This window comes from Bos grunniens, chromosome 1, assembly GCF_055505025.1.
Source record: "Bos grunniens cultivar Pamir isolate PY7600 chromosome 1, Bosgru_T2T1.0, whole genome shotgun sequence".
NCBI lineage: Eukaryota > Metazoa > Chordata > Mammalia > Artiodactyla > Bovidae > Bos > Bos grunniens.
This window is the reverse complement of record NC_141165.1, coordinates 128,234,421-128,257,849: the sequence shown is the minus strand read 5'-3', so window position 1 is coordinate 128,257,849 and position 23,429 is coordinate 128,234,421. Positions and strand designations below refer to the sequence as shown.

At 34.1% G+C, this 23,429-nt stretch overlaps 1 protein-coding gene and 1 pseudogene across 2 annotated transcripts in view; both read right to left on the bottom strand.

The window, feature by feature from the left end:
• Nucleotides 1-23,429, bottom strand: part of GBE1 (1,4-alpha-glucan branching enzyme 1) — a 318,366-nt gene that overhangs the window by 97,367 nt on the left and 197,570 nt on the right. Inside the window, exons 8-9 of the mRNA XM_086321961.1 lie at nucleotides 6,922-7,037; nucleotides 2,511-2,638 (exon numbers count right to left, since the gene is read on the bottom strand). Coding sequence (XP_086178087.1) covers nucleotides 2,511-2,638; nucleotides 6,922-7,037 — 244 coding nt within the window. The remainder of the gene's footprint in view (nucleotides 1-2,510; nucleotides 2,639-6,921; nucleotides 7,038-23,429) is intronic.
• Nucleotides 15,741-18,919, bottom strand: LOC147380204 (large ribosomal subunit protein uL18 pseudogene; annotated as a pseudogene). The gene has a single exon (XR_015134957.1). The product of XR_015134957.1 is annotated as a large ribosomal subunit protein uL18 pseudogene (transcript).

Genomic DNA, 23,429 nt, shown 5'->3' with positions numbered 1-23,429 from the left:
ACTTTTTTATAAGTTTATAAAAGTGGAAAAAGATGAATCAAAAAAGTGAAAAAGGATGAACGGTTAACAGATAAATCATTTTATGTCACATTTTCACAGTTATGATAGGTATTCAGTTCAACTCCTTATTAACGCTGGCTACATATGTGTTAAGTATCAGGCACCTGTGTTAGACACTGGAAATACATATACAGTAGCTTCCTGGAAAAGTTTTTAGAAGACCCAGAGTTTTCATGAGACAAGTAATAAGATGGCATTAAGGATCAAGATAATTTTTTCTCAAGGAAACATTAAGGTGCTTTCTATATTTGGTCTATAGGTAGTTTTAGAAAATAGCTTATAAGAAATAGAATCTGCTAAGAAAAATATCTGGAGACCAATAAGTCTTAACTCCTAAATCTGACTCCTAGAAGGCTGCCCCATTAATGCATATGAGGTATTTGTAGCTCCTATTTGAAAGTGGAGAGTTAAGAACTACTCTTTTAAAATCTTAAAAGAAGAAAATGAGAAAATGTAATGGTCATGAAAATAAATATACTTAAATATAAAGAAGTTGATAACAAAAGGATATTCAAGTGGTCATATATGCTTCCAATGAAGTTAAAATAGCTTTAATTCTTCAATCTAAAGATCACTTATGACTATTCCAGAGGGGGAGAAAGCTTCAGTCATCAAAAAATATTTTTCATTAAAACAGCAAATATAACCACGTATAAAGGTAGACATATTCCAGAAAAAAGCCTTCAATTTTAATAACTATCATTATAACTAAATTCAATATACAGGACTGTATATAACATTGCATTACTTATTCGTTACACCACATTCCCCTCTTAAAAAAAAAAGTTCATGAGGATCAATTCCACTTCTTGAATAGACTCCCACTAGACAGAAAAGTGATGTATTGAAATTGAAGTAGTTTTCAATTTAAGTAGAATAAATTGAAGACACATCTTGTTTTAAAAAAATCTAAAGCCAAGTAATACAAAGTAGGCTAAAGTCTCAAAGTTTCATTGGTAGAAACACGAATAATCAGACAAAAGCTCCCTAGATGATGAAACTATTTTACTTGAAATGAACGGAAAGATCAATGTAACAATTTTCAGTTTCATGTATTAAATAATTGCTTCTTTTTCTTCAGTACCTGCTTTTGATGTGCACTGTCATTAATTGTTTATAGTAATTTGTCATCCATAATGTCTCTGCTTCAAATTGCCATAAATATAATTAACTTTTATAAATAGCTAAATAACTTTTTTATGTTTGACAGATAAAAAGTAAAATATATAAAGTATAAAATAAAAGTTTAAGATTTCTTCTGAAGTACATTAAAAATATTCAGCACAAAAAGTATTAGCACAAACATTGGAAAGACTTATAAGTTATGACTAAATACAGGTAAGATGAGACTGTGAAACAATACAGGATATCAAGATGACATTGTAATTGTGGACTTTTAAAAAAATTTTATATGAAAATTTACTCCAGGAATTTAGGATTCATTGCTCTATCCTAGAAGATATTTAGAAGGCAAAAGGCCTAGAGTAGCTGTTCTCAATCCAGAGATAAACAAGGAAATCATATCAGTAATTTGAGATTTTGAGTTTTGAGAAATGATGCAAGAAGAAAGACTATACAAATAATAAATACTACTATACAAATATTAAATAAATATACAAATAATAAATAATAAGAGACCATCACGACTACATTTCATTTCAATGAACTAAATGCCAACATGAAAATACTTCTTAACTCTGACTCTTTCAAAGATAGTCTTACTATTTTTAGATGCCAACCTCTATATTTTGTATAGAACAGTTTTAACATGAAATTCAATTTTAATAATAATTCCTAGTTAGAGGACTCAAAACCAAAGGGATTTTAGTACTAAATCTAAATTAGCATAAGCATTTAACAAACTTCTTAATTTATCAAATTTATCACCAAGAGGGGAATTGTCAATTATGCATATACCGAATTATATCATTACAGTGCAGCTTTGGGACAGTTAATCATGAACCTTCAGTAATCATGAATAACTAGTGAACATTTGGCAATCCGAGAGCAATAACGTAAACAAGAAAGGTAATCGCATCAGAACAAGAGAGGTTTCAGAGAAGCTCACAGGCAGTGAACCATGCCATCTCTGATGATTAAGCCAGGAAAAAAAAAAATTAAATAGACAGACACATATTAATATTCAATTCTTTTTCTGTGCTGAAGGTCTCATAGCAAAAGGACTTGTCCACTGATTAGGATATTTTACTTTGTAACGACTGGCATTTTCTTTTTTAACAATGGAATAATGACAAGTAATTAGGGAACATTATCTCATAATAGGAAAACAGTGAATTCTGAATAATGTGCCACACAGACAAGGTAGCTGCACTATAGTCAGGGTATAATTTCACTTATGCAATCATTGACAACATAGAGATTATTCAAATATTGTATGTCAACAAAATGTTCTATCTTAAAGGGGGTCAGGGGGTAGAGATCATTATTACCTCAGCTATTGTTATAGAATCTGGATACAGTGTGTGAACCAAATGATTTGCCAACATGATGTAAGTCAAAGCATCTTCATCTACTTGTAGTCCAAAATACTCATGGTAATCACCTGAAAAATTCTCACCTGGAAAACAGAAAATCAATATGGATGCATTATGTTAGTATGCAAGTCTTAACTCTGTACAAATGCCACCCCCCACAATTAGTTGGTTTATATCAGTTTTGTTATCAGAGCAAAGTGTAATGGACCTTGATACCATATAATGCTGCTGCTGCTAAGTCGCGTCAGTCGTGTCCAACTCTGCGACCCCATAGACGGCAGCCCACCAGGCTCCCCCGTCCCTGGGATTCTGCAGGCAAGAACACTGGAGTGGGTTGCCATTTCCTTCTCCAATGCATGAAAGTGAAAAGTGAAAGGTAAGTCGCTCAGTCATGTCCGACTCTTAGCGACCCCAATGGACTGTAGCCTACCAGGCTCCTCCATCCATGGGATTTCCCAGGCAAGAGTACTGGAGTGGGGTGTCATTGCCTTCTCCCCATATAATGCTATTAGTAACTATATGATCTAACTTAAAAAGTACCAGATAACTACATTCAAAGTTCAGACAATCCTACAATTCAACTTTTGTTTTACAAAAGCAAACAAAATCTCTGTGATTTAAAATTTTAAGTTAATTTGAACTGAATTGTCCAGCACAAAATAAAATACCAGAGATTTATAAATTTTAATTTTTAGATAACTTTTTTGGTCACACTGAGATCTTAATATTAGATAGCTCGTATTTGATCCCTCTGAAGGCAAGCAAATAGGAAAACCATCATAAAATTGAGACAAAATATTTACATTATTTTAAATATGGCTAGAATTTATGGAGTATGGATTTCCTATGATGACAAAAACAGTTTAATATCCCTCAACTTCTTTCTACCTCTTGCCCCATCTCCTGATTTTGATTGCTTATAGTATATTTCACTTACTGGTATTATACTATTAACTTTCTATTCTTTCAGCTGTTTACTATTATTTTTAATTAAGTCTACTTAGTGCTGAATGCCTGCCTTTTTCCCCGCTGATTTCTTATAAGTTCTTTTATTTTAACTCCTTTTTTTCAGTTTGCTCGATTCTATCATTGAAGGATATTTTTACGTGGACTCTTCAATTTCTTTCAAATGTATCTTACAATGGCAATTCAAATATCCAATTCTCAAATGACAGTTTCTATCCTTAAGAATTTTGCAGACACTGCTGTGGCAATGGAATAGTATGAGCTCAGCCTTTTTTTTTTTTTCATTTATGCAGGTAAATTACTTTTTCTTCAAGATATTACTGGATGAAGTTTTCTTTATCACAGAATTTTATAAATTAAACACTCTGTGTCTATGTTAATAGTGTCATCTCAGATTTCTTCTGCTATATTATATAATTTTTTGCAGTTTCAATTTTTATTTTCATCTTCATCTCAAAGTTGGGAAACACGCTAAATAATTCAATGTTTTTCTTTCCATTTTTTGAGCTCTCTGACCATAAGAAGCATATACCATATCCATAGATTTCAGCTCATTTTCCCAACTCCACAATTCTTTGGAAAACACCTAGCTCTCAGCAGAGGAAGGTTCTGAAGGGGCAGGCATGTAGATGCTTTAATCTAGGAAAAGATCTTTCTTGAATTTTATCATGATTGCCTTTTTCATCTCCAAAGTCAGCTTCTCTCCACAGTGGAAGGTATCACTGATATCTGTCATGTTTTACAGATTCAACTTGCTCCCTAGAAATGTTTCATGGAGAGGAGAGTAGGTAGCACCATGAATAAGAGCAGATAACAGCAGATTTTGACTGTAGCAGCTTTTCTTGGCAGTTACGTTTTGATTTCTAAAGTCTCTATCATGGATTGATTGTTGTCCGCAAATTGTTGTTATTGTTTAGTCACTAAGTCATGTCTGACTCTTTGTGACCCCATGGACTGGTGCCTGCCAACTCCTCAGTCCATGGGATTTCCCAGGCAAGAGTAGGTTGCCATTTCCTTCTCCAGGGGATATTCCCAATCCATGGATTGAATCCAAGTCTCTTGTTTGGCAGGCTGATTCTTTACCCTGAGCCACCTGGGAAGCCCCCGGGTGAATATAGATACATATTTTTATTTAAAACACATGTCCCTGTTTTTCTGAGGTTTTAGCCAAACAAACAAGGCCTACCGCACTTCAGAAGGTTGTAAAAAATATTTGAGTAGATCTTATAAACACAATGTATTTCCTACAACAAAGTTTTAATGCAGAAGAAATTAAAATGAGATATCTACACAAGCATTATTTTTATACCACCCAAGAGTCTTTCTGAAGGCAGTTTACAGAGTTAAGTGAGATAATAGTTAAATAACTATTTTCATATACTTATGCTATATACTTTCATATACTTGTACTAATTAACATTTTCATATACATACTTTGAGTCACTTTGTTCTGATATAAAGAGGATTTTTAAAAGATCTAATTAAACTTTTGATTTTGAGATAACTGTAGATTGTTTGTGTGTACTTGCTCAGCACATTGACTCTGCAAACACATGGACTGTAGCCCGCCAGGCTCCTCTGTCCGTGGGATGCTTCAGGTAAGAATACTGGAGTGGGTTGCTATTTTCTCCTCCAGAGGATCTTCCCAATACAGAGATGGAACTTGTATTGGCAGGTTATTCAAGCCACCTGGGAAGCCACAGTTATATGAAATAACATACAGTGCTCCAAAATCACTGCAGATGGTGACTGCAGCCATGAAATTAAAAGATGCTTATTCCTTGGAAGGAAAGTTATGACCAACCTAGGTAGCATATGCAAAAGCAGAGACATTATTTTGCCAACAAAGGTCCGTCTAGTCAAGGCTATGGTTTTTCCAGTGGTCATGTATGGATGTGAGAGTTGGACTGTGAAGAAAGCTGAGCTCCAAGGAATTGATGCTTTTGAACTTGGTGCTGGAGAAGACTCTTGAGAGTCCCTTGGACTGCAAGGAGATCCAACCAGTCCATCCCAAAGGAGACCAGTCCTGGGTGTTCATTGGAAGGAATGATGCTGAGGCTGAAACTCCAATACTTTGGCCACCTCATGCGAAGAGTTGACTCATTGGAAAAGAATCTGATGCTGGGAGGGATTGGGCGCAGGAGGAGAAGGGGGACGACAGAGGATGAGATGGCTGGATGTCATCACCAACTCGACACACATGAGTTTGAGTGAACTCCAGCAGTTGGTGATGGACAGGGAGGCCTGGTGTGCTGCGATTCATGAGGTCGCAAAGAGTTGGACACGACTGAGCTATTGAACTGAACTGAACTGAACTGATCCTATGTAGACTTTACTTGTTTTCCCAATATTTGAAACGCCATGGTGTAATGGCATTTTCAATGGGAACATATGAACATCCATGGTGTAATATCCCAGCCAAGGTACTGGCATTATACAGCCAGGATATAAAATTACATCACAGGTAGCTCACCTGATATCCTTTTATAATGAGATCCACCTTCCTCCTGCCTTTTCACCATGGTCCTTAACCCTTGATGACGACTGACTTACTCTATTTATTTTGTCACTACAAGCATGATACATAAAAGTAATCATATTATATATGTGTCCTCTTTTGAAACAAGTTTTTTTACCTGTCAGTATAATCCTCTGAAAATTAATCCAAATTGTTATATGTATCCATATTGTTATTGTTTATTGCTAAGTAGAATTTCATGCTATGGATATACCACATTTTTTAACCATTAATCTATTAAAGCATGCCTGGCTTGTTTCCAGGTATTAGTTATGAATAAGGTTGCTAAATATTTGGTCATTAAAAAAACAATATTTTTTCTACATGTTATCTATTGAAGGATTAGGATTCTATGATTCTACTTCTTTGTACAACTTTTAAACTGAAGGTCTCTAATCCATAGTTTTAATTACAAATTAATTTACAATTTAATTTTAACTGAGCACATTTATATTTAAAATGTATACATTTATCTTCAATATTTAATATGCAAATGAACCCATACATTAACAAATGTTCTCATTTATTAATTTGTTATTTATTTTTCATTACAATTGCTGTCATTTTCACAGCCTGAGACTGGTATAATTATATCCTTAAAAAAATTTTTTTTAAAGAATGCCACATATTAAGGATAGCATATTAAGTAGAAATATTTCAAAGAAAATCATTACCCTTTATTTATTATAAAAAGTATTTATACCTGACTTCCTGCCAAAAAGGGATCAGAAGTGATTAGAGACATAAAAGAACTAATAAAAATCAAACCAACAATAATGGTCATTGTAGCAATGTAACTGAATCCTAAGCCTGGTTATAATCTTCCAGTACAAATATAAAATAAAATCCTTAGTTACGTCTGGAATGTATCAGTTTACCTACCTATTCCATGGTGATGATAGAGCATTGATGTAACACCGTCAAAACGAAATCCATCAAAGCCATACTCTTCCAACCACCATCTTATGTTTGACAGAAGAAATCTTAAAACTTCCCAGCTAAAAAAACAGATAAATACAATTTAGGCATAATGTATAGAGCATTTTCCTTGTTATACATCCTTTGCTAAGAATAATAATTAAAATCAAAATTACTATCTTAGGAGTCATGATGTTCAAAGAAATATACCATATAAACACCAGAAAACTAACATTTACCTCATGTGTTTGATGAAATTCATTCTAAAAGGAAAATCTGTTAAATTTCTTTAACTAAAAAAATCACTCAACGTCTGAGAAAAACTAAGAAACAATGGACCAGTCCGGTCCAAAGTGCAGGAACACTGTCTTGCTCAGTGTTCCATCCTCAGCAAGCATACAGTGACCACTACATAGTAATGGTTACCTCCAAAAATCTATTACTTATTTCTGAATTTTCATCAAGATTTTTCATGTAAAATAACCACAGTTACATATATTCTTCTTTTAGAAAACATAATTTCATTATCAGTAGAAAACTACCTTCAACCTTCAGTGTTTGCTTAAAATGTTTCCTTATTCTACAGTTTCAAAAAGATACAGTTTAGAATAAAAATTAAAAAAAAAAAAGACTCCTGAAATCAACCTTATGATAAGCACTACTACACTTACTAGACCTGCTTTCTGAGGGTAAAAGAGAGAGACCTAAATTACTAGAGAATAGATGTTTAATAAAGTAAAAAGTTCTACAAGTTAAAGAGTCTTATACCCATAAAAACAGAAAGAAAAACAAAGAACAGTTATAACTCAATTAAAAACGCCACATGAAATAAGTCTATTTCGGACAATTGAAAAGAGGGCATCATCAATTAGTATTTTTTTTTTAGTCATATAGTTATGGTTGAGTTCTCTATCTCATTATAACTATGGTTTTAAGACTTTAATACCTCATTTAGCTTAATGACAAAGCAGTAAGAGTGTACACAATTCCTTAACCCACTTGAAATTTATGTATTTTTTTTTAACCTTCCATATATTAAAAAGCAATCTGACCTAAGTGGAGATTAAGTCATCACAATCAACTCCAGAATTGTAAATCTAAACTCTGCAGTAAAATGAGTATTTCTGGTAATTAACTGCTTTAGATAAGTTACTTTGAATTTTGAAAACTTACTCAAAGTTAAAAGAGGAAAAAAAAAAAACAAAACAGAAATCCAAACAATCCAATTAGTATAAAAAGAGGCCAGGAGATTCCAGATTGTTTGGCTAAGCCATGGGGAAGGTAAAACGAATATTCATTTAAGGCTTAAAAAAACAATTTCTGTTTAACAAAAAGAAATGAACAGATCAAAACTGCTCTATTTTACATAGAAATTTCTAATATCTATATTTTTTACTTTTTAATTAATAACCTTTTCTTTCAGAGCAGTTTTGGGAGTGAAAGTCACTCAGTTGTGTCCAACTCTTTGTGACTCCATTGACTATACAGCCCATGGAATTCTCCAGGCCAGAATACTGGAGTGGATAGCCTTTCCCTTCACCAGGGGATCTTCCTAACCCAGGGATTGAACCCATGTCTCTCACATTGCAGATGGATTCTTTACAGGTTGAACTACAAGGGAGCAGTTTTGAGTTCACTGCAAAAATTGAAAGGAAGTATACATCTATACTTTTTTAACAAGTGTGCTCCATGAGAATTTCAGAAAAAAAGTCTTGAATAAATGTGCATACTGACAACTCATTCTTAACAATGTTTTGAAAAGGACAGACTTTCCTAATTTGTCCATTTGATTAGTAATGTATATTTTACTTCTGAAAGGCAAACTGAAAGTTACTTTTAGCTCAAAATACCTCAGAGTAGGAACAAAATCTGTTTAAATAGGAAATCTCTTGGGCAGATTTATGAAGATATGAATATGTAAAGCAGAGATCACAAACTGTCCCTGGGCCTGATCTGACATGCACTACTGTTTTGTTTATCTTGCAGAGGATAGGAACCCCTGAACAACAGAGGTTTGAACTGCATAGGTCTACTTATATTTTTTAATAAATACAGAGTCATCCCTCTATAATCTCAGATTTTGCATCCTTAGCTAAAGAGGGATCATTGTATTCCTTGTACTATGCCATATGCCGTATAATTAAAACTACGGTTTTTCTAGTAGTCATGTATGGATGTGAGACTTGAACCATAAAAAGGCTGAGTGCTGAAGAACTGATGCTTTTGAACTGAGGTGATAGAGAAGACTGCAAGGAGATCAAACCAGTCAATCATAAAAGAAATCAATTTTGAATATTCATTGGAAGGACTGACGCTGAGGTTGAAACTCCAATATTTTGGCCACCTGATGTGAAGAACTGACTTATTGGAAAAGACCCTGATGCTGGGAAAGATTGAGGGCAGGAGGAGAAGGGGATGACAAAGGATGAGATGGTTGGATGGCATCACCAATTCAATGGATGTAAGTTTGAGCAAGCTCCAGAAGATAGTGAAGTACAGGGAAATCTGGCATGCTGCAGTGCATGGGGTGGGAAAAACTCGGACACGACTGAGCAACTGAACAACAATAATGCCATTTTATATAAGGGACTTGAGCATTGGTGGATTTTGCTATATGCTGGGGCTCCTGGAATCAATCCCCTGAAGGTCTTGAGGGACAACTGTGCTATAAATTTTTCAGTTTGAATTTCTTTCTTTTTTTTTTTTTAGTTTACAGCTTTTATTTTTTTCATAAAATATGCAATTACTTTTTTTGACTCATATTGTATGCATTTATTTTATTTTTTTATTCTTTTTTTTAACTTTACAATAATTTCTAAAGATGGCATATGTACTTTTGGGATCCTTTCAGTCTTATCACACCACATTCTCATATCAAACTTATTGATTCATTTACATCAATCCAGCTTGGACTGGTGGACATGTTCTATCAACTTCTAACATAAATGTCATGGACAAAATGTTTCCAAGGTAGACACACTGAAATGGGAAAATAGTGTCCTAATATCTACAAAGATAAAAGAAGTAAAAAAGTCAATGATATTATAATTCAAAGTACAAAACAAGATGATGTCAATTTAATAATTAAAAAAAGTTCCTGCCCAATATCACATAGTTGATTAAAGGCAGAGTTACCAAATATCCTATTGAATCCTATTACCACAATATTTAATCTACCCTCCTCCTGTCCCAACGGTGTTATGATGTTGTTGTTTAGTCACTAACTCATGTCTGATTCTTTGCAACTCCATGGACTGCAGCATGCCAAGTTTCCATGTCCTTTACTGTCTCCCAGAGTTTATTTAAATTCATGTTGATTGAATTGGTGATGCGATCTAACCATCTCATCCTCTGCTGCCCCCTTCTTCTGCCTTCAATCTTTCCCAGCATCAGGGTCTTTTCCAATCAGGAATCCATCTCCCTGACCATGGATCAAACTCATGCCCTCTGCATTGGGAACTCAGAGTCCAAGCCACTGAACCACCAGGGAAGTCCCAAAAGGAGTTATAAAACTGCGTTTAACATACTTGGCTGTAACAATGTGAGTAGACAGATTCTTGGTATGAATAAACAGAAAAAGAATTTCCTGTGGTATTAAGAAATAATAATGAAAATGGAACATCTAATTGAAAAGTTCAAATGAGTTTAAAAAATACTAACCTCTATTTCTCTAAAAAGGCTTCCTGGATGGCCCAGTGGTAAACAATCTGCCTTCCAATGCAGGAGATGCAGGAGACATGGGTTCAATCCCTGGGTCAGTAAGATCCCTTGGAGGAGGAAATGGCAACCCACTCTTGTATTCTTGCCTGGAAAATCCCAAGGACAGAGGAGCCTGGCGGGCTACTGGTCCACGGGGTCACAAAGAGTTGGACATAACTGAGCACACAGCATAATGAAACATTGCTCTAAAATGTTCTTGTTCAGGTGCTAAGCCATGTCTGACTCTTTCTGACCCAATGGACTGTAGCCATCAGGCTCCTCTGTCCATGGTATTTTCCAGGCAAGAAAACTAGAGCAGGTTGCCATTTCCTATTCCAGGGGATCTCCCAGACCCGATTCAGGGATTGAATCTGTGTCTCTTGAGTCTCCTGCATTGGCAGGTGGGTTCATTACCACTAGTGTCACCTGGGAAGCCCAGATAACCAGAACTATGCTGCTGCTGCTGCTGCTAAGTCGCTTCAGTCGTGTCCGACTCTGTGCGACCCCATGGACTGCAGCCTACCAGGCTTCTCCGTCCATGGGATTCTCCAGGCAAGAACACTGGAGTGGGTTGCCATTTCCTCCTCCAATGCATGAAAGTGAAAAGTGAAAGTGAAGTCGCTCAGTCGTGTCTGACTCTTAGCGACCCCATGGACTTCAGCCTACCAGGCTCCTCCATCCATGGGATTTTCCGGGCAACGGTACTGGAGTGGGGTGCCATTGCCTTCTCCCAACCAGAACTATATACCTGAGTAAATGCATGGACATGATCCAGAAATCAAAGTTGAAAAAGAGCAGGTTATAGAGAGGTAACAGTATCACTGCAACAAAGATGTAGCTTTCTTTTTCGTTTTTCTTACACTATGTAAACTTCCAACTTAAGGTTGACAATGTATTTAATTATAAAAATATATCTATTCCAGGTAACTGAAGTTAAATTACAAGAGGACAGCCAGGCTGGGAGTCTTCCAGACAAATCTCCAGATTTCGTGATTCATTGGGAAGATCTACGGGACTTAGCACATAGGCATGCTCATGGCTATGATTTATACATACAGTGAAAGGATAAAAAGCATAATGGGCAAAGAGAAAGGTGTATGGGGCAAAGTTCAGAGGAGTCTAGATGTAAGCTTCCAAGAGTCCTTGTCTCCTGATGGAATCACACTTAATTCCTCTAACAACAAACTGTCACAACACTTGTGAAATGCTGTCTACCAGGGAAGCTCATTAGAGTTCAGTTCTCAGCAATTTTAAAGGGGGCTAGTGAAATCTTATATATATATGTTAAAAATCTAAATATAAAGGACGTCCAATGTGAGGTACTCCTGTTTTGCACCCTACCTTCCAAAAGTTACATGAATGATGAACTTATTAAGCTTATACATGAATGAAATAGTTCACTGAATCTAAGATCTGCCTTTTAAATAGAACACCAGAACAACTTTAAGGAATATATATTAGTGAAAATATAAATTTCTGAAAGATGTCTATTACTATTTCTACTATCATAAATTTCAAATGCAGCACCCATAAATTGCATTTTCCTTCTTTGAGGGAGCTGAGAAGAAGAGCCCATGATGTATTCCAAATTATGACTGAATTACAAATATTACTCAATGAGCTCTTCAGTAATAAATGAACTGAATCATCTCAATTGAATGGTTTGCCTTGAGTCAAAGTAGGAAAATGTCTGGCAAAGGGTACAATAAAAAAGGCAATTTACTTTTTCTACTTCAAAATGTCATCAGACAGCCTGTAACACAGTTGATATATCCAGTTGATTAGAGTCCCATAAAAATTTAAAGCAGAATTTAAGAACACTGTTTTACTTGGTATGTTATAGCAGACAAGGTAGGACTTTGATTTTAAGATTATTCCATTGACACAAAGCCTTTAAAGTCTATTCATAGAAACCACAAAATAGCCTAGTTGCCAAACAATTGGAGGAGTTAGATGTTAAAATTTAGAAGGGTATGCTAACAAATACATACTGAGAAGCCAGCTTGAATGTATTTGAGAAGTAACCTATTTTAGTTCTATCTTAAATCAGTTAGCATATAAATTAGAAACAAACACTATATCATCTATACTACCTAAGATCAATTGATTGGCTTACTCACGTATTTTATGAAGCAAAAAAAAAAAAGAAAACCAAAATTTCAAAAAATGAAATGCAGCTGACTTTCGTGTAAATTATAAACCACTAAAACTGTTTAAATCACAGGTGTCTGATATAGAAACTGAATATATCAATGGATAATATATATATTTACAGATTTCTGGCAATCAAAATAATCAGGATTCTAATTGGTGTGGATGTCTGAAATATTCAACCTGTAATCAAGTAATGGGAATTTATTAAGACAATTTTGTCACACACAGATAATTCTAATATTAAGATTTTTAGGAAATATCCCTAAAATCAAAACTGTTGATTGTCTCACATCTTGCAAATGAACTTTATAATGAAATAAAACATAGTCAAATTTTCTTGGCAAGCAAGTATAATCAGTCGTAACAACATTTATTAGATGTAGTTACATTTTCTAATTCAAAACCATTTGTGGACTGTTGTATTTATTTCTGGTCCTGAGTAACTTCTAGGATTTTCAAAATCAGCAACTTATTCCACTAGATGTTACTAATTGTACTAGTATTGTATAGTAACAAGTAAGAGACATTATTAAGTTTGGCTAAATATTAAAAAAATGAAGAAAAATTATATATTCCTCTTAGCTATTACACAGTCTTTGAAGCTGAATTGCTATTTAAAAAGTACATCATAAAACCATGAAGCAAAAGTTACATGTTTTGATCTGGGTATTTCAACTGAAGCTGCAGACTGACCTTGAACAAAGAAAGTACTTTCCGGTTGTTGTTGTTTTTAATTCTTTTATAGAAAAGGTATGGCATGTCAAATAGAAGGACAGAGTCAAATCATAATGAAAATAACACTTTCTTAAAGGAAGATATTCTAAAACGTCACCACTGAAAGTGGGTAATATCTTACTATCTACACTATTTAAAATTTTTTTTTAAAACTTAATGTCACTATAATTTTAATTAAATTAGCCAATAAAGGGAAAATGCTTTTTACTTTGTCAACAAATTATACTGTCAGTCAACTGGAATTTATTGAGAAATTTTTTTAAAGATGAAAAAGTACAAAAAGTGATTATTCATATCTAATACAATATAATAATATCTATTCAATATAATAAAATGAATCTGGGTCTTTAGAAACAGAATTATATTATAGCTACTGTATATATTACTTTTAAATAACATTAGGTAGCAAAAAGCACATGACTCTAATGAGATAAAAATATTAACTACTAAAAGTCTGTAATAATATAAATTTCAAAACATTGGTTTTTATTATAAAATATGGTTTTGAAGTTTTCTTTCCAATATCACATTTTTTATTTCAACTTATATAACTTTCTTTTATTTAAATTAATATACAGTTTAATCATATTATATCCACTGAGCCCTGGTTATCTAAATTCATTATTACAATAAAACAGTTTCTGTCCCTTAAGGCCTAAATTGTACTTAGCTTATTAAATACTGAATTAAAATTAACTCCATTTATATTATCTATAAGTCTAATCAGGTATTCTCTAGGAAATAAGTAGGAATGGATAGCATATTTTACTTTTATATGCTAAATGATTCCAATTATACTTTTACTAAAAAAAAAAAAATTCAACTTGAGGAATTTTCAAGTCTCCTTTTTCTCTAAATTTATATTCTTAACAAGCTTGGTTGCCTGCTCAAGTAAGATGAGAAAAAGGTACACTTTACAGGAAGTGTGTATGTACATGCTTGGGGCTGGGAAGCAGAATGGTAAGGGACCTTCAGTGAAAGTAAAAGTTTTTCAGTCTGACACAGGAAAACAAATAAATCTAAAGTCACTAACAATCCTCTATGATAATGATTACAATATGATTAAGAAATTAATAAATTTTCATATTACTTATTTTTAAATTGATTTATATTTCTCTGCCTTCTCACAAAAATTGCAAAGGTGATTTTTCAAAGCATTAGAGCAGATAAAATATACTATTAACATTTGGAGAAAATTTAGAAACATCTTTATCAAAGTGGAGGGCCCCCCAAAGTTGAGCAACTCAAGGTCCAGAAAGCAGAAAGCCAAGTTAAATCATTTCCTATAATGAAACATAAGGGAGGTCTTACATGAAATTTTTACATATTTCATCTGAACAATCACTGCTCTTTTACACAACAAATCACTATAGGTTATCTAGGTTAGCTAAGGACATATACAGATAGGTATATGTCATTGATAGATATACATATACAGATAGGTATATGTCATTATAGGTATACAAATACACAACCATCTTTTTCAAACAAGATTAAAAATTCCACCTTATATATAAAATGAAGATAATTACTGCTTCAGATCAAAGCTGACAGTGACTTAAACATATATAGATATACATTACTGACAAATATTAAACTACAATTGATAATTAGCTTTTAAAAACTTATTTTAATGGTAAAAGTTTGGAAACACTATTCACCTATCAGTATTTCTCCTTTTTTAGTTTTTCCCTTCTGACTGATTTCTCATAGATTAACTGTAATTATAATAGTTCTATTGTAGAAAAAAAATTCGTGATTTGATAATTTTCCATCATCTTATTAAAATTTGTAATTAGATATGTAATGTTTATTTACTTATATTTAGCCAGCTTCATTTCAAAAGACTGACTTGAGTCAAATTAAAGATAAGTACATATAAACAGCATCAGAAGTAAAGGAGAAGAATACAAGCTACGGAGAACAAAGGTCTGTAGATAAACAAATATAAAGCATCTGGGAATTAATTTTCTTTCCTAAATAATTTCCAAAATAATTATGATTTTACAGACTCTACTGACTCTAAGACAATTTTCCTTGACTATTCCCCTTAAACAACAAATATTTTAAGATAATATTCAGGAGAAGTATTCTTTTAGTCTATATAAAGTTATAGATATTTACAATACTAAAAAAGTTGCAGTGCAGCAGTGCACAACGACCATTAAGTAGACAAGCACTCCGGGCAGATGATGTGCTGGGAAATACCAGTTGCATGGGGACAGGTAAAGCAGAAGGAAAAGAACAGCACCTACGAATAGTTCTTCAGGAAACTGTGTGTACATGCCTCTGTGAGTGTGTGTTCTGAAGGTGGGAAATTGAAGACAACTTCATGGGAAGTTGCTATTTAATCATTTTTAATGATTCAATTTTAATTTCAACTACATCTCCTTCAGCAGTTTTCAAATTTGTACTAATCTTGCTAATTAATACATAGTTCTCTAATGTCTACTTGTACACATTCCTACAAACAAAGGGAGTTAGAATTTAGTGTTTTGGCTAGACTAGAACAGAAAATATGGGTGTTACATAGAAAAGAGAAAGAAATTCAAATTCACTGAGTGTTGACTGATTTCTAGTCCTCACATATTACATAGTCTCACTTGCCAAGGCTGTAATATCAAGTGTGTGTTACATGGTTGGAGAATCTGAGATTTTCAAAAGTTAAATAAAATGTTCAAGGTCACTCAACTAATAAATACAGGTGGAACTCAACTTTCTGAGTCCAAAATCTCAACTCTTAAGTATACTATGATAGCATGACTATGTGTGAATTACTTTTTGTTTTTGGCAATTTCCTTGGGTCAACAATTTTTTAAAACCACATACTCATAGCACCAACATGTGGTCATGTCAGCTGTATGAGCTTAGGCAAGGCACATAACTTCTCCAGGCCTCAGTTTTCTCAACTGCAAAATGGAAGATAATTTCAGCACACTCCTGAAAGGGGGTTAAATAAGATAATGTGTCTAATGTGATTAGCAGTGTTTGAGATACAGCAGGATAGATTAAGGAGAGCACCTACTAGATGATAAGAGATTTTAAATGTATTTGTTTACATATAAATTAAATATAAATTGAAATAAACCAATATGTTCTAATACTTATAATATCTTTTCATACTGAAAATAAATTTTCAAAAGATGAGCATGTGTCAGCTAATATAATAAAATAAGCCTTTTTTCTAGTGGACTCAGCAAGTGAGTTGTTACACACTCTTTAGCAGATTCTCACTTCCATGGTCATCATCCTAAGCCTTATTTTTTAATTCTGCATTTACTTTTTTCTGGAATAGTGTAGTGCATTCAACAAATATTTCTTGTTTATCTGCTTTGTGTCAGGCTCAGTGCGCTGGTGATACAGTCATGAATGGAAAGCATACAATACTCATTGCATGGAGTTTTGTGTCTAATGGGAGAGACAGACATTTTACAAATAACACAAATGCATTTAATTACAACAGTGACTGATAACACAGAAAAAAGTATGGTAGTATTACACTGCAATGAGAAAGGATCTGTTAATACATTATGGAAAAGGAAGCGAAGCTCCTGAAAAAAATTACATTGAAGGTGGAGGTCTACAGGATAAACTGGACGATATATCATCCAAACTTACTGGAGATCACCTTAAACTTAGTTCAGAAGAGCTGTCAATCATTTCTGACAGGCACAGCAAGAATATATTATATACTATCAGTTCTGAAGTGTAACTTTTAATATGGGCCTCCTTTCAACATCAATTCTAATACAGTCCATACAATCACATTTTGTGGAATGCTATCTAAAATATTAGTCATCAAATAAACAGGTGAGAGCCAAGAAAAAATCAGAGAGAAACAGTTTTATGTGGGAATTTTGTGAATGAACTCTTAATACTATTTATTTGTTTGAGTCATATTTCTCCAGAATTTTCTCTTCTATTTATTTATTTAACTTGGTCAATAAATTTATTATTGTTTTTATCCAAAAAAATCTTCATAGAAAATTATGCTTTGGTTTATCAGCTCCAGTGGCCCATTCCTGAGCTCTGTGTAGGCTTACCTTCTTCTAAGCTACTCCATCTTTCTTCTGGACATTTGACACTCTGCGATGACTCTACTTCTTCTTTTTTTTTTTTAATTTTATTTTATTTTTAAACTTTACATAATTGTATTAGTTTTGCAAACTACTTCTTCTTTTAACCTTCTTTCTTGGGCTTCTTCTTATGAGGAGATGTTTCTCTGCTACAGCATCATAAGCTTTCTTAGGTATCTCCTCAGTCATATCTAGAGTCACATTGTTCTTTATGTACTGAGAGCATTATTTCTTGTAAGCATCTTCATCTTCTTCAATCAGGTAACATGTATAATCTGCAACTTCCCAAACTATGATGTGCTTCTAGTGTCCTTCTACAAAGGATTCCTTGCTTTCTGAATCATAATCAGAGGGATAGACAAGTCTTCATCCACAACTCCCTTCAGGACCCCAAAACCTTTACTTTAAGTAGTAGTTCTGGCAGCCCTGCATCCAAATAGCAGGTGAAGGCACCAGGTTGACCATCAATGGTCTCCATGTCGTACCCACCTTCAGTCACCCCCACTTGTCCTTCACAGATCTTGTCCACACCAAACCTAGTGAGAGTCTGAGGGTCAGCAGGTGGCTAGTCGAACAGGTCACAGGATAATTTTCCAGGGCAGCCTTCACACCATATTTTGGAAGTTGATGAGCATAAGCCACACAAACTAACATATCTCCTTCTACATTGAAGAAGCAGTCTGACAAATGGTATCTCTTTTGGTTATGTGAACTATCACCCTGTATTTGACTGTGCTGTACTTGTTTTTATCCTGGATTACCAAGCATTTCTGAGCATAGTAATCAGCTTTACCCTCTCATCTTCCTCCAAATTTCGCTTGGTGTCTCTTGAAATAGGCCTTATTCCTGATACCTTTAACAAACCCCATCCTGCAGAACAGAGTGCCCACTGCTAGCCACTGACCTGCAGACTCAACACCTCCGGGGGTAGGAGTGGGGGCAGGGATAGGGAGATGGCTGAAGCCTGTGCTCAGGCACAGTAAGTAGCCAGAAACTTCCTCTTTAAAAAGAATACCTTTGGGATAATTTTCTTTCTGGCAAGTTACACTTCTGGGAAATTCCCACTCATGGTACAGTCTATTTCTCAATGAAGTCTCACACTTTTCTTGAATCCTGCCCCAACTACTGCCCCCTTTCAACTGAGACTCTTCTCTTTCCTCTGTCCCTTGCTCTCTCTGGCTCTTTAATCCCTGAACTGGCTCTGCATAGGATTTCTTCTTCTCTTTACCTTCCTTTTTCTTTTTTAACCCCTTTTCCTCTCTCCCTTTTCTCTTTCCTTTTCTTCTCTTCCTTTTAAATCATCATTGATAAGGCAAAAGTGAAAGCCTATCAAACTAAACTAGCTATTGACTGAAACCATTAAATAAATAAATTCAATAATTTTGAAAAATGAAGAAAGCAAGTGCCTTGGTTTGATGCATTTTATGAGAAAATTAAGTCAGAATTCACTTAATGAACATCAAGAAGGCATTTTTAACACACACACACATAAGCAGCAAAGAATTAGGGGTCAAGAAAACCATTCTAGCCGATTTTGCCAAAATCAATTTAAGCACATAACCTTTCTAAACCTCAGAGTGACAATTTTTGACAAGAAGGTACTAGATTATTTTTTCTCATTCTAATTTCAAATTTAATAAACTTTTTATTAAAGTGAAAGACTAATTCAAGATTAAAAGTTTTCTGAGTTTCAGGACACAAAGCAAATAATTTGAATCTTTTTACTAAATGCTAACATAGACCAGACCAAAAGGTTTATTACATCAAATAATGTGTTTTAGGCAATAACAGAATTCTAGATGATAGGAGAAAATACTAAGAAACACACATACTAAGAAATACAACCATTCAGCACCTCCCAAAAACAAATATAAGAATTGTCCATTCCTCTTCTATCCCCAAACTCTACATATTACTCAAGTCTTACCATAAGCTTCACAAAATCTCCCTGACGATTCTTTAGTTAGCATGAAAGACACCAGGGGATAAACCAGTTCATGTAACCAGTCTTCCCAACACAACCATAATGTTATCACATAAGACATTATCACATAAATGTCTATGTGATAGAAATCATGTACTATACCTTTTTAAAAAAATTAATTTTAAATAAATTGACCTGAACTGAATTAATAATGTGTATAGAAAGCTAAGAAACTCATATAAAATTCAACATCAACTCTGAAACAGTAAAAAAAAAAAAAAAAAAGGAAACCAATATACATCACTTAAGAAATTGTTTTCAGAGTAATTGAAACAGGAAATGGAAATTAAGAAAAAAAACTCTTAACTACATTGGAATAAATGCAACTTAAAGTTTATAGTATCAATACTTTAGATACCTACAAGTGTGGCTATATAATTAGTATGGTGTAGGCTTCTAGAAAGATATTTTCATAAAGAAAACTAAACAAGAAATTATTTGGAATGCTCAAATAAGATTATCCTCTTCTTTTTTCCCCTACAGTTTACAATCCCTGTTTAGGGGCCTTTTACAACATGTTTACCACTATGAAAAGTCAAATCATTAAACTCTTCACTAATCATATTTCCTTATTAATGCATAAATTTGTGTAAGTTTTAACACACATGGTCATTCATCCGAACATATACCCCAATTAAAAAAAAAATAATATATTCAGCCTCTAGTGAGAACAAATTCAGATTGGTCTGCATGTATAGCCTACATTGAAATAAGAATGCTTATGATTAAATATTGAAAATTTCACCAAACGTTATATAAATCTCTGGTGACGACAGCAAAAGAAAGAAAGCACAAAAACATCAGTATCCTTAAGGAACCATCAGCTTCTTTTTGTTTGCTCCAGTTATAAATTTTGCATCTGTGCATCGCTGCCTAGATTTTCAAAGGGTTCTGCAATAATTAATTTAACAGTCTACCCATGGTGCTGTAATATAGCCAAGAACTTTTACATTTATATAATTTATAATATCCATATGAAGGACAGATTGAGATCCAGGTTGAGATGGGACTTATTTAAAAATAAGGGCTGGGCCACTCTGACTGGGCAGGATTTTGACCTGAATGGGGGATAAAAATCCAGTCTACGGTCTTAGTTACAAGGTCTGATATGATCAAGCACCAGTCTCTTACTGTGATTAGCTGCCTTCCACTGAGTACAAGCTATAGTGGCCTTCTTTCTGTTCCTTAAGCACAACCAAGCTCAACTTAGCCCGAAGATCTTCACATCTCTGCTTGGAATTCTCTGTCCGAGTTGGACCCAAGCTCAAATATCAAGCAGATTTTAATCAAATATGACCTCTGAGAGAATTTTTCTATCCACCTAGGGAATATATATATATATATATATATATATATATATATATAACTATGTCTTAAGCAAAGAATGTTATAATCGTGTTCATCTATGACTAGCTATATTAGCTCCTAAAGTCCCTTGGATCTAAGTCTGCTACTTTTACTAAAATTGGTTTTTGTTGGTGAAAATCACCGATTTGGATACTTGTTGAATATCAGCAGGTTACAGCTCATAAGATCACCAATGGTTTTGGGTTGGTGGTTAACTCACCCTTGTCAAACTACTCTCTCCAGTAAGAGAGAATCTGCAACCTAAACACTATGGTCTGCTTGTGCATTACACACAGATTAGGGGCTATGCCACATTGAAAACAAACAACAAAAAAAAAAAGCAGACAAAGAAAACAAACCTTTGCTCAATATGAAAGTAAGGAGAGGCACTATCTAGTTGAATCCACTGTGCTTCCCTTGAAAATTGCTCTTGAGATTTTATTTAAAAATATAAATTCTACCTGTTATTCTTTGATTAAATTACGCATTTGAGGAAAAGCTACTTATTTGGGCATCTTCTTTCTTTAGAAAATCACTCTCAAACTACACTTTCAATACATTTTTCAACCTGCACTGAAGGCCAAAGAGTAGGTTTGTGACATCTGCTTTTTCGTTGGCATGTATACTGTCATTGTGAACAGGTCCAACTACAAGACTCAATAACCCCGCAAACAGCAAACAACATGAGATAACTGTCAGAGTCATGATAAATCTGCTAACTCCTGAAGATGATGTCATGTCTCCTTTGGCTGCTGTCAGTCTGCCTTCGGGGGAGACAGGGAAAGAACAGAATACTACCCTTCAATGGGAATCTATAATAAGTCACATGCTTTATCCATATAATCCTATTTAACCTTTTCTTTGCATTCACATTAAGGGTTATCATCCTCTACAGATTAAGAAACAGAAACAAGAGATTTTATGTGATTTACCAAAATCACCTGGACAGATAAGTGAAGGACTGGAGCACTTGTACAGATCTGCCTGATGTTCCCCCATCCAAAATGGCCAAAATCTTTAAAGTCAGGCAAACTTTATCCATAGACACAGCAACTATACTAATGATTATAGCTCATATATTTCCTTGCCTCCCAAATTATCTTCTAATTTTTGTTGCCTACATTTTTTGTTTTGTTTTTGTTTTTTGCTTTCTCTTACTATCATCCATATTATTAGCATTTTAGTGTAGCTCATGAAATTTTGGCTGTATCACAGGAAATTCACAGAGGAGCAATGTGCCACTCCACTTGTCATTTTAAGTTGCCATTTTCAGAGTCCATTTGGTCATGGATGTTTCTTTTAATAATTACCATGACAATGTATTTCATTGTTGATATTATTGATTGCTAATAGCCAAACCTACTTTGAAAATAATAATATTAGAATTTTTAATGCAGATGTTAGATACTGTAAATATATAAATTGCTCACAACAGACCACAAATACTGTAAATTTGGCAATCTGACTTGTCACTAACATAAAAATGCTATTCAAATTCATTCACAGCCAGTTACATGAAGGATAAAGGGGGGAAAAAAAGGAGAGGGAAAGGATATAAAATTTAATAAAGATGAAAATGTGAGCAGAGAATGAAACAGGCATATAAACAAGCAGAAAGATCCATAAAAACAAAGCTATACACAAAAATGAGTATTACTCTGAAGTATAAATTTGTATCCTAATTTGCTGATTTTTTCCAACTGTTATGACATCCCATGTTATGTCTGGCCCATTGGTTCAAACTGACCTTCGTTTCACTACAGCTATAGCAGTACCAAGTGAGCAAGCATGTCTGTACACAATGCTTCCACATCTGTCCATCACCATCCAAGAATATAATTCCTTTACCTTTGATAAAGCAAGCTAATCAAAGAATAAGTTCAGAGATCCTTTGTTTCATAGACACTTGCTAGTCTTTGGCAACAGCTGACTTTATGAAAAGTGTGTCTCTTTTAAAGATGAAAGAGAGGACTATCCAGTTGAAGACAATTGCATTTTGTGAATATTTGTCATGTTTACAGATAAAAGGCCTACATTTGTTTCTTATAATTCATAAACACTTCATAAGGAAAGGCCTCTTTGAAGGCTTATGATCATATTACAAGGCAGATATGATTTTGATTAATCGAGATTGCCTATGTATTTCCACTGTAGCCTTTAAGAGACAAAAGTTTGGAAGTGGCCCAACGCCCTCTAAATGTCATCACAATGGCTGGCTGAAGGAAAATACAACAGCTCTTCGAAGCTCCAGTGTTTGTTGGTAACACCTGTGATGGCAGGTGGTTCTTGATGAAAAGCAAAGCACCACTTTCCTCTTCAGTGGAGACCGTGATGGTCCACAGCAGGTCAGCTGACCAGGGTGCTTCAAGTTCAGTTTTATACTTCTGAAGAACTGGATTGTGAGCACTAACAAGTTCCCAATTTAGCCTGTTAAAAATTTAAAGAATGGTCTGCTTTCCCTCCCTTAACATACATTT